Genomic DNA, 12024 nt, shown 5'->3' with positions numbered 1-12024 from the left:
GGTTTGAATGGGATTCCCATAAGGCGGCAGACAATTGGCCCAGCGTCGTCTGGGATTGGCCGGTGTAGGCCATCATTGTAAATAAGAATTTGTTCATAACGGACTTTCCTAGTTAAAACAAAAAGGTTCAAATACAAAATATATACTGACAGGTACTAAGTGACAGTGCTACAGCTTGTGGTTTGGCTCACAGTTATCTGATAAATATTATAGTTAGACCAAATATTAGGCTAACTAATGGAAACACAAATACAATATGAAAGTCACTTGGAACCCCCCCCCACACACACACACACACGAAAGGGTCAGTCTGTCCTATGGAGTTGGAGACTAAAGGGATCAGTACAGACAAGGGGTATTATGAAACGTGGGACATTGATTTGCATTTGGAAGGCCACTCACTTCCTCAACCACCAAGCTTCGCATCAAGGACAAATTAAATTCAAGAGCTGCTGAAAAAAAAATCATATATATTAATTTCTCAAAATCAATGAGGCTGAGGAGAGAGGAAGGGGCAAGAGGATAAAGGAATCTCTGCTTTTAATACTAAGACTGTTAGAATGAAATCTCTTGGATTGTAAAAGGGTTCTGTCATGGGAAACTCAGTTTTATAATAAATAAACCTAGAGAAAAATAGAACAAATCATTTTTTATTGAAAGCTAGACTATTTGATTTGTGGTCATATCTGGTGATAATTAGCCTAACACAGCATTCTGTAAATACTATAGAAGAACCTTGAACTCAGTAGCACTGACAATCATTAGCAGCAAGTCACATCTCGCAAATGGACTGGAGAAGAGAAAAATGTGGCAGTGCAGGCCTGAATAAACCTACACAATTTCAAAACACCAAGAAAGAGGCCGATAAAAATCAAAGGAGAAATAAATGTTTATACAGCAGTCGGAAGTAACCGATTGTAAAATGTACAAAACTGCATGACATATCCTTGAAGGTACGCTTTTAAAAAAATCTAATTGGATATTAAATACCCTCTAATGGATTGGAGGGGCTCTCCTTCGGTGTTAATGATCATGACCAGCTATGCACTAAGTACACTAAAATATAAAAGTTCACTACACAAAAACGAATGAAAGAAGCAGATGCTAAATTAACCCATTACTTAAACTAGGCCTAATCTGCATGTTTGATTTGCTGCCATGCTTTCCTCACATCAAAAAAAAACACTACCATTTTAATATCCAATAACTTCCACTTCTCACAGAATGACCCTGTGGTCAACCTTCATCTACTTATGTAGAAAACAGGCTTCCTGACTACGCTGAATGCATGCACGATCAGTATGCTCTGCACCCGTCAATCATACTGCTGTACCTCAGGTTTTTACCTCCATCAGGCTTAGTTCGGGGGCTGTCCGAATGTCAGGCTCACTTGATCCTCAGGGGGCTAAGACTGCCCCTCTCGTCCCCTCATGTGGTTCTCCATGGCTACCCTGCGCAGACTACCTGTCAGAGTACTAGCAACGGCAAGGCATGATGTGTGAGGAGATTTGACAGTAATCTGACCGTCTTTCTCTGGCTGTCACCGAATGACAATCCATTCCAGCTGTCCCTCTTAAGACACCCCGCTCTCCCTTTCCCCACTGCCCTTCACCTCTCCTTCCGCCACGATGACTTCCCTGTAACCTCGTCCTTGAGTGGCTGTCAGTGTTTTGCCAACCTGAAACAAAAGATGTGGCCCGAGAGCCATCGTTCTATAATGTCACGGGTTGCGATGAAGCCAGCTCTTCTTCATTGCAATGGGGGGGGGGGGATGAGCTGGAACACACTGCTTGAACAATAGCAGCATCTGCAGCAGGCGAACATGGGGGCAGTCGGCCTGAACACAAGCTAGCGGCATATCTAAAATGGGCAAGGCGCCTTCTATAGCCGTGCCAAGAGGACACTGTGTGCTTACAACAGACAGCAGCAGAAACGGAGATGGTGCCCATGTCCAGAGAAAACAATACATCAGGCCCCATTAAAATAAAACTCCCCTCCTCTGCCCTGCCTTGGACGGCAGGACCAGATACACCAAGTAGCCAGCTGGCCAATCAGCTTGCCAGGTAACCAGCCAAAAGGGACTAACCACCCCAGAGAATCAGTCTGCCAATCTGCCAGCAAAATCCACCAATAACAGAATATGCCAGATGAGCTCACTGGAAATACCGATCAGCAGCCATCTAGTAAATGATCCTTCCAACCCACAAGAGGCAGACTATGGCCCAATCTTCACAATAGCCCTCGCTTCCACAGCCCTTTGATTGCTTGCCGTTATGCTACCTTATCTAGACTGCTGTTTGAAGTTAAGGACTTTCACTATCAAGTTTGTAAAAACGAGTTACAGGCTAATATGGAAATAGTTGAAAGACAGATACAAAACTGACACTTAAGCACTGAGCTATTTGAACTTCTCCACTCAAATATATTAAGCAGTTGATCTTATTAAATCAGCTCTGCTCCCACTAAGCAACACCATGAGGCTCACAAGAAATTCAACATTAGTCTTGTAAATGGAAAACAACCCCCACAAGATTCCCTGCCCAATGAAAAACTTGTAGGATAATGCATTTTTTGGACAATTGATTCTCTCACTCATGAAAAGTCCCCATCTGCCCCCCCCCCCTCCATTTGGCCCCCACCGACCGTTGGCTGTCAGAGCTTCTAGCATCATCCAGCCTCCGCCCCTGATATCCATCCCAGAGAGATAGGCGATCAAACCTAGACCAGAGATCAAACTCCAACTAAAAGCGGACAAAAAAAATGTCAATTAAGAGTTTGCGGCCATCAATCCACCACCACTACTACTAACTAAATACTAACCATCCTCTCAGGGAGGGAAGTGAGAATGAAATCCCAGGACTTGGCAACGAGGGGCTTTCTTTTTTTGTGCATCAGCAGATTAGGTCCCTTAGATTTCTGACCAACATTCTGGCCCTAGACTCCTGACGTTTCTGTTCACCGAGATGTAACGCCAAAGCAAGGGGGTGGCGAAAGCCAGGCGGGCGCTCACACTACCGAAACAGAGCAATCATTCTGAGATGATACCTACGATGAGGTCACTGTTCCGTCTGTTATTGCAAGATGGATAGATTCTGCTGGTCATGGAACAACAACTGCATCCAAGTGCATGTGGGTAGGCAGACTATACAGAGAGAGAGCGGGAGAAAGAACTGACTGAGAACAGCAATTGTGAGCTGTTTTAATGCCCGTTAAAAGTGGTAGCCTGAGTGCAGCAATTGTGCGTAGTCCGAGGGAGAGGATGTAAAAAAATATATATATTTTTAAGCCTTATGATTTATTGGCAGAATACTACCCTACAGGTTTTGCAAGCGATACGTTTTATACCATTCCGCTAGCTCAAACATCCCCCCTGCATACACAGCCTCACACAGAGACCTCAAAAAAAAAAAAAAGCCTAAGGCTTTATCTCCCACTCCCCAGGATGCTGGCCTCCTTCAGGAAGACATCGATATTTAAGGCCACTGGGGTCTTAGCGGTAAGCAATTAATCACATTAACAAATACTCCAGCGCGCTGTCGCCCTTTATCACAGTGATGCTGCATTGCCTCTGGGCTGCTGACAGGAAGAGGCCCTTGTTAGGCAGCCTCGTTGCACACTTTCAGAACCACACCGTTAGGTATACCTATGTATAATTCATTTGGGCTGAAAAAAAGGGAAAGTCAGCAATTGCCAATTCCGAGTAACTCAACCACATTCCTCTTCCCAGCTGAGCATAGCTTTGTCCATCCTCGTGAAATGAGGGCTGTTTGTATAGGAGGGCCTAGCGCTTTGCTGCAGACGGCAACGACTCTGCAAAACCCGCTCGAACACTATTCACAATCATAATTCAAAAATAAGAAAATGTCCATCTCAATGCAACCAATTGAAATAAACAAACAGGAATGCAGGTGCTTTATAGTCTTAGGTTTATTTCTACAGTGCGAGTATATAAACACACACACACACACACACCTTAGGCGGTAAACAGTATACCGACGTATTTGGAAATAGCCACGGGATGGTTTTTCAATACTGTCAATACAGTTGAAACTATATGAAAATGTTTAGATTTAAGTAAATACCTGAAGTCAATTTGTACAATACGTTAGGAGAGAAAGCAGATTGCGTCCACATCACCTGGCACATTAAGAAACTTACCGTAGGGCCTCCCGAGTGGCACAGTGGTCTAAAGCACTACAGCCTGGAGTTCGATGTCATTACCGGCCAATTGGCCCAGCGTTGTCCGGGTTAGGGGGGCTTTACTTGGCTCATCACTCTCTAGCAACACCTTGTGGTGGGACGGGCACCTGCAGGCTGACTTCAGTTGTACAGTGTTTCCTCTGACATATTGGAACAGTTGGCTTCCGGATTAAGCGAGCAGGTGCAAAGAAGCACGGTTTGGCAGGTCATTTTTCAGAGGACGCATGATGCACGACTGGCGGCCACAAGAAAATGTGTGTACAATGAAAAAGCAAGACATTTTGGGGAGGAAATTATGCATGGCCATCATATTTCTAATGTTTATCATAGAAAGAATGTAGCCAGCTACATTTCCTAATGTTTTGCTTACAACAGTAAGCTGGTGTGCACATGCTCTGAAGGCACGGCTATGGATGACGTCTAGGCTGGCAGCTGTGTGAGGGTTAACACGTTTGAATGACTTACATAAGTCCTCGGTGGAGTGTGTGTAGCCCACGTTGTCGTCGGGGGCTCTCCTTGGCAGCTCATGGTCATTGTGCTCGAATCATGAGAAAATAGGTATTTTTCCCTGCCACATATGCCTTGCTCCTGCACTTTGTCCCTATAATTGTGTTTCGCCATCTTGATCGATCTGCGTAGGTCGTATTTGTACTGTTTAACCAACCTATTGTCCCCGGCAGCCTTGCCCTGTTTATAAGCAGCATCACTCGCTTTAAGTTTTCCTACAAGGCTGCCATCAACCCACGGTTTTTGGGCCAGGAACATTTTGAAAAGAATAACGGTATCACATCGTTTTTTTTGACTGAGTCACCATAATCATTGATGTCATCTCCAGAGGCAACCCATAACATATTCCAGTCCACGTGATCAAAACAGTCTTAGAGCGTGAATTCTGATTGGTCGGACCAATGCTGTACAGACCTGACCAACTGACTTTTACTCTACCCCCATGACAATCATCACTGCTGCAGTTAATACGGATATTTGCAGCATTCTCCTCTCCGTTCTCAGCCCATCTGCTCTTACCCAATCTTCTCAGAGCAGGCAGGCCTCTTGCCCGAGTGACTCCAGACTCCACAGACACAGCATGTACACATACTGCTCCAGAGCGATTACCATTCTTCCTTCAGACAAGCATGAGTCAAAACTTTGTTCATTTGTAAAGTCTCTCACATTTGCTTGTAAATGTCCAAACTCACCAAAAATTACATTTCGGTAGCTCCTACCTATATACAGCATGTATAACTTTGAGCTGGATTTCATGTCTTTGCAATTAGTTTATTTTTGTTTGTACATTTAGCTAGCCAACACAGTAAATAGACAGGTGACTTATGTAGAATAGTTGACAGTATGGGAAGGCTTAGGCTACAGTATTGCTGTGCGATATGAGCGCGGCATCATTGCCTATTTAATCTCAGAGCCTATACCAGGACATAGAAATCAAATCTATTGTTAAACTAAATATTGAACAACAATGTATTTTGTATGCCGTGGCCTAATGCTAATAGTTCTGAATTATACAGCAAAAAAGGACATTGTCACCATAAAAGGCGAATGATGGGCGCTCAGGCGCAGTTATAATTCTGGTTCACACACAGTTTTATCAGAGGTCTGATTTATAACAGAGAAGCGTGCATATGTATGGTATGCCCCGAGTTTATAAAATCAGTCTTTTCAGAAATGGCGCACACAGATATTTAGTGTAACATTTCCACAACGGTTATAAAAAGAGGCCCCTCGGCTCTAAGCTCCTTCCTGCCAGCTCCTACGCGTGCTGTAGGTGCCCAGGGTAGGAACAGCACGCGGCGGCCATATCGCCTCCACCACTGCCTCTGCACCCTGGGGATGGGTACGCGGGAAATGGAATTTAATCGTGAGCTTAGCATCAACAACCTTGATTGAAAACAACAGGAGAATAAAGTGGTGCGAGTGATCGTTCCCTCTGTATTGGGTGTGATACGAATTCTGTTACGCCTGGGACTGGAGAGCGGAGTCTAACTGACGCCAGAACACAATCAGCGTCTTTGGTATTGAAAATGTGCTTCAAGAAAATGCACAATGATTGGTCTCATCTCACAGGTCTCCTCAACACTTGGCTAATTAGCAGGAGCCTTCATCATACAGCTGCCTTTCCTCATCTGCAGGAGCCCAACAAAGGTTCCTTTTTACATGTCAATTCAATGATCCTCAGGATGGATCTGTGATTCTAATCGATGAGTCACTTCCAAGAGGGTGGGTAGAGTGATCCAATGCGAGAACACTAACGAGATAAAGATTTTCAACATGTGCACTCACTATCCAGAGTACATTTAACATGCTGCTTTTGTTTGTTTTAAGAATCACAAAACATTCCATCTCCTTGGTTAATTACCCATTTGAGGTACTTGCAATTCTGGCCTAGGCCTGCATTTGATGACATAGGTTAAATACAATTGGAACTATGGAGCCAAAGCACTGGTAAGCCCAATTCATTGCGGGAGATTGGATCAAATCAAGCCTTGTGCCCTGTGCTGTGTGAGCCGAGCAATGCATTATAGGGACTCTGTTTTGTTTTACAAAGTTTGCCACCCACTGCAGGTAATTGGACACCACACTGCACTGAATATTTCATTAGCTGTTGGACAGATGGCTGCGACAGATGCTGCAGGGAATAAACTTAGGTTTTGGGATACTCCTCAGCCAAGCCGCTGTTGGAGATATCTATGAGAATTGGAACTTTTCCACATCCTGCTTCAGAGTAAGTGAGTGAGTTGCACCTTCCTTGTTTCAAGTAATCTGCCTTGATATATGTTCACGGTACATGTGCGGTAGACCAGGGATAACTGGAGGACAGACAGTCCCAGTTCCCTACATGTGCGGTAGACCAGGGATAACTGGAGGACAGACAGTCCCAGTTCCCTACATGTGCGGTAGACCAGGGATAACTGGAGGACAGACAGTCCCAGTTCCCTACATGTGCGGTAGACCAGGGATAACTGGAGGACAGACAGTCCCAGTTCCCTACATGTGCGGTAGACCAGGGATAACTGGAGGACAGACAGTCCCAGTTCCCTACATGTGCACTGTCTGGATGGAATCCACTTTCTTTTCAGTCAATAACCCAGACAGATGTTACCACAGACGTGTGGGAATCAACCCCTTTGAGTGATATTGAATGGCTCCATCAGCAGCTTGGCAAACATAGAACAAAGAGAGAGAAATTTGCCAGAGGGGATTTAGGGGGTCACTCCCCCCCCCCAAAGAGGTGTGTAATCTATTGCTTGGATTTCAAGCTTGTGGAATGAATTTCAGTAAGCTCAATGACGTGTTTGCAATTCATTGTCAGTCAATGCAGCATCTTGATGAATGAGATGTGCTGTAATTGTTTAAAAGATCCAAGTGATGTTTTGGCAATGGTGAGCAATGCTAAAGTTAGACATGAGTTTCTACACAAAACCTTACACTGATTGACGTACTCTTGTGTTTGAAACAAGTAGCCTACAGACCCAATAAGGCAAATTGGCTATATTATTACTGTAATACCCCCAACTGTTCTCCAAAAGTCCAAGAGGTGGGGAGAATACAATCTTAGAGAGCAGTGTGAAATATAACAGGCTTGCTATGCCACTCACTGTTCAATCACAGACAAATGTTTGCATATTTCAATATTAGTTTTGGCATACTGCTGACAGAGCCAATCTCGCATTTTCAAATTGCCTGCTTGTTCAACATAATGGTTAGTTTCATATTGCTGGAGAGGAGGCTCAACCAAAAAGCAATAGTGGTATTATAGCGTCTAGGAAACCAAGATTACCAACTCAGTCCTCAGATAACCATGATTTGTAAGTAAAACACTTGATTCATTTAATCACAAGCATTTGGAAGTTAACAGCGATTTAATCTAAAATTAAAAACAGACCAAGGCTCAAGACAAACTCAATGTCATGAAAGAGAATTGATTTGAGGAACGCTCTTTGAATATACTCCTAACAGCAGCAAGAGTTACAAATCATCTGCTGCATCAAATATGACACGCCTGGTTTTAATGCATCTGGGAGAGCTTGATAGATGGGTGAATGAGCTTCCCACAGTCCTCAGGTCACCTAGTACATCACACAGCTAGCAAACGATTTACCTTATAGAACGGCTGGGAAACCATGTGCCCACCCAAGGTAGTCCGTTAGGCAGCATAGGCCAAAATAATCAATGGCACCCTTTTCCCTATATAGTGCAATACTTTTGACCAGGTGTCATTTGGGACTCACACAGTGCAATTCTGCATTGAGTCTCCTTGTAATTTTGCTGAGGAGGTTCTCTGGTGTTCTACTTGAAGGTACTTCATACAGACAACACACTTAGGTCTGGACAAAGCTTGGTGCTTAGAACAGGAGAGGAATAATAGTAGTAGCTGTGAAAAGTGCAACATTAGCCCAGGATCTACCAATTATCCCTGCTCGTTAACATAGCACGCTAGCAAATACTCAGACTTCCAATCATTGCACTAACGACAGTTAGCATTGGCTAGTAAAACTTCCTTCTAACTGGACACAGACATGAAAATGGTATCCACAAGTTCATCTGCCTCTGGGGATGTAGATGAAGGGCCTCATTGCCAAAATACCAAAGTTTCCCTTTAAAATGAGCGCACACCAACACTGCCTAGGCAGATTAAAATGCACTTTATTGATGATAATGCACTAATTCAGATGTTTAACTGCAGTTTAACTGCACCTTGTGTAATCATGTACACTACTAGCCAATACTTGTGTCAGTCCAGTAACAACAGTTGAGTATTGGCTAGTAGTCTACATAGTCTACAATAAAAGCACATCAGCAGTGCTGTTTGAATGGGACACCGATTTGATAACAACCCCAAGAATGAATGGCAGTGCAGCCAGCCGGCCAGTACAGTGTGAACCATTTTGACAGATAAACAATAGCAGAATGTGTACAGTGTGAAGGAATAGCCAAGAACAAATCGAGGGGAGACACGGCCCCTGGCTTCCGGGTTTCAATCCTGCCGTCATAAGAAATGCCACATCAACTTGATTTGTATTATAAATTGGCAGTGTCCAACTACATTCAAGCTGTCCAGTGGCCACATTAATGTTAGGAGGACAATACCATTGTGTAGAGCAGTACTTACATACCTATTCTATAGTATTAATCATTTCCACAACCTTGGATGTTTTGGGAATTATAAATTATACTCTAAAACCTGAGATGCAGAACCTAGTTGACCATGTCCTACCCAAAGTGAAGTGGCACTGACTGTCCTCTTGGAGACACGATAACACTGACTTTGGCTAGGATACTTAACTTGAATGAGTGAGTGAATCGATGAATGAATGACTAGAACAAGGCTCTCCAACCCCAGTTGTAACTAACCTTATTCAATTTATCAACCAGCTAGTTATTAGAATAAGGTGTGCTAGATTAGATTCGGAGTGAACCTTCAGCGCGGCAGCTCTCCGGGACCAGGGTTGGAGAGCCCATCAACTAGAACAACAAAGATCTAGGCCTATTCCTCACGAGGAAATGTCAAGGGTGTTCTGACTTCGGGGCATTACTTGCCTAGCTAAAGTTACAGTAGTTAGCTAACAATCAGTCAGCCTATTTATAACACGGAGCATATCGTTGCTTTGCAGGTTGACCTGTGTTCGTTTTACAACGCTAGCCGGTTAGCTATTAGATTAGCGAGCTAAAGTTACTCATCATATTTGAAAAACCGTCCGGTAAAAGTTTTGCAACCGGTGAAGTTGTGCATGATACAGTAGTTGACTAGGGAAACTGCATTGTGCGGCCAGGGAGACAAATCGCCAGACATTACAGTGCAGTCAATAAAGCGAGGCATCAACCCATCTAGAACAGCAGCAAGCATGAGTCGCTCGTGGCTAGCGAGCCTATTTACTACAACACAATCAAATGCAGTTGTTGGCTAGCTAGCTAATACTGGAAATGAGTTAACTACTTACCATGGATCAAACTCGTGGATGATGCTCTCGAACCGGATCACTGCAAAAAGTCTTGAGCTGAAGCCTGCCAACCAGGCCAGAAAAAGAATGGTAAAGGAGAGTAAGGACTGCCACCCTGCCGGCTGTGCCAGTCCGCCAGAGAGGCCTCCTTTGCCCCCCCCTCCACACGCGGCGTTAGGTCGGCTGTTACCATGCAGCGAGCCCCCGGCATTCAAGGACGCTTTGTGCTTGCTGTCAGTAGCCGTGTGGTGCTCCGCCATATTCTGCGTGGTTTGAAAGAGCACGCTTCCCTATCTCCCTTTACTCCGGTTCCGCTCCCTATATTTTTGACGTGGTTTTCTCTCCTTACCTTCGCTGTAAATCCACCGGCTTTTTATTCACATTTGTCAGTGACAACCACCATTACCTACAGCACGCTCTCGCCAAAAGTCGGTCTGACTGACTGGTGAGGGGAGGAAATGGGCGAAACAACAGGAACCACCGATAGCCTCTCACAGAACGACAGGTACAACAGGAGCCAAAGACTGCTGAGCCGTTGGACATTAAGAAACCAATCCCGCGCAAGTACTACGATGACAGACCGATGTATCTACCAATGGAATGTCAGAACCGACATAAGCATGTTGAAACCCTGGAGGTGTATTTATTATAGGGCCTACAATATAATTGTTATATCCGCTTAAAAATTAGTAATTATGGTTACTGTGTGGATTTGATCATGATTCAAATGTTGGCCAAGCTGCCCATAAAGTGGTTGCATGATACATGTCTCTGACTCTGAGAATGGAATGGGTGGGTTGTCTTGTCTTGTCGACAGGAGAGAGACTGTGAGATTGTGAAGATGAATAACTTTAATGTGAAGTGATATTTATATTGCCCTTGGAGGTTCTCTGCTGAGGCATGGTTATTAATAAAGATGTATGTGTTCTCCTCACTATTTGTCCCCCAGCAAAGACAAAAGTACACCATAAATCATTGTGTAACCTAGGTATAGTTCTCTGGATAGTACAGTTTGCATCTTTTATTCTATGCTTTTTAGATATGTAGGCATCAACAGAGGAAATGGGTGAGTTTTTTTAATTGACTGTGATACAATTGATTGGAGATCAATAGATTGAATGATTGGTTGATTGAAATGCTAAAATATTGGATTCTGCCACAAATATATTTGTGTGTGCAATATCAAACACATTCATCACAATATGTTCCATGAGACAAGAAAGACTCATGGGCAGTTTACATCCCTGGAGGGAAAACTAATGTGGGTATTATAACAGTACTTATTACTACAATGCACACCACTTTGTATTCAACGGACATAAATACAAGTAAAAAAGGTATTCTTGACACGTTGCTGGAATACAGCATCTGTTGCATACTTGGCTGTTATATCTATATTAGGTACATCATTCAAGCCAACCTACACAGTCCTTGCCCTTGACAATTTATCTTCACTTCATTTTACCCTAAAAAAGAATGAAGTAGCTTTTCCATGAAAAATAGGGTAATTGAATATACATTTTAAAAAAGTGATCTTGGGAAACATTGAATATGAATAGATGTTATGAAGAATGTATTATGAAATAGATAGCCATTCTAAAAATGGTTTTATTCAACTCACTTCCCGACAATGCGACATCTGTGCTGCCTCAGTGTGGCGTGACACATCAGTACCATAAACACAGAGAAGGCTATCAACTTTCACAGTCAATGTGCAGATGTACAGTTACCATTGGGTCACATAGAAAATGGGAAGAATATTCATAGTGGAACATTGGTGGGTAATTGAAGCTTGGGCCAGCTTAACGGTGGGCCTGGATAGAGAGATGACGGAGACAGAGATAAGAGCGGGATAAAGAGAAGCAGATGA

The 12024-nt window shown here is 43.6% G+C and overlaps 1 protein-coding gene across 2 annotated transcripts in view; it reads right to left on the bottom strand.

Moving 5' to 3' along the window:
- Positions 1-10675, bottom strand: part of LOC110496034 (dolichyl-diphosphooligosaccharide--protein glycosyltransferase subunit STT3B) — an 85514-nt gene extending 74839 nt beyond the window's left edge. Inside the window, exon 1 of one of the 2 annotated variants that reach the window (XM_021571666.2) lies at positions 10155-10675. In XM_021571666.2, coding sequence (XP_021427341.1) covers positions 10155-10414 — 260 coding nt within the window. In that variant the 5' untranslated portion in view covers positions 10415-10675. The remainder of the gene's footprint in view (positions 1-10154) is intronic. The other variant, XM_021571665.2, reaches the window with a different exon arrangement.
- Positions 10676-12024: the final 1349 nt, after the last annotated feature.

Source organism: Oncorhynchus mykiss, chromosome 18 (assembly GCF_013265735.2).
Source record: "Oncorhynchus mykiss isolate Arlee chromosome 18, USDA_OmykA_1.1, whole genome shotgun sequence".
In the NCBI taxonomy this organism is placed as follows: Eukaryota; Metazoa; Chordata; class Actinopteri; order Salmoniformes; family Salmonidae; genus Oncorhynchus; species Oncorhynchus mykiss.
Note: the sequence above shows the minus strand (reverse complement) of the source record. Positions and strands in the feature narration are given on the sequence as shown.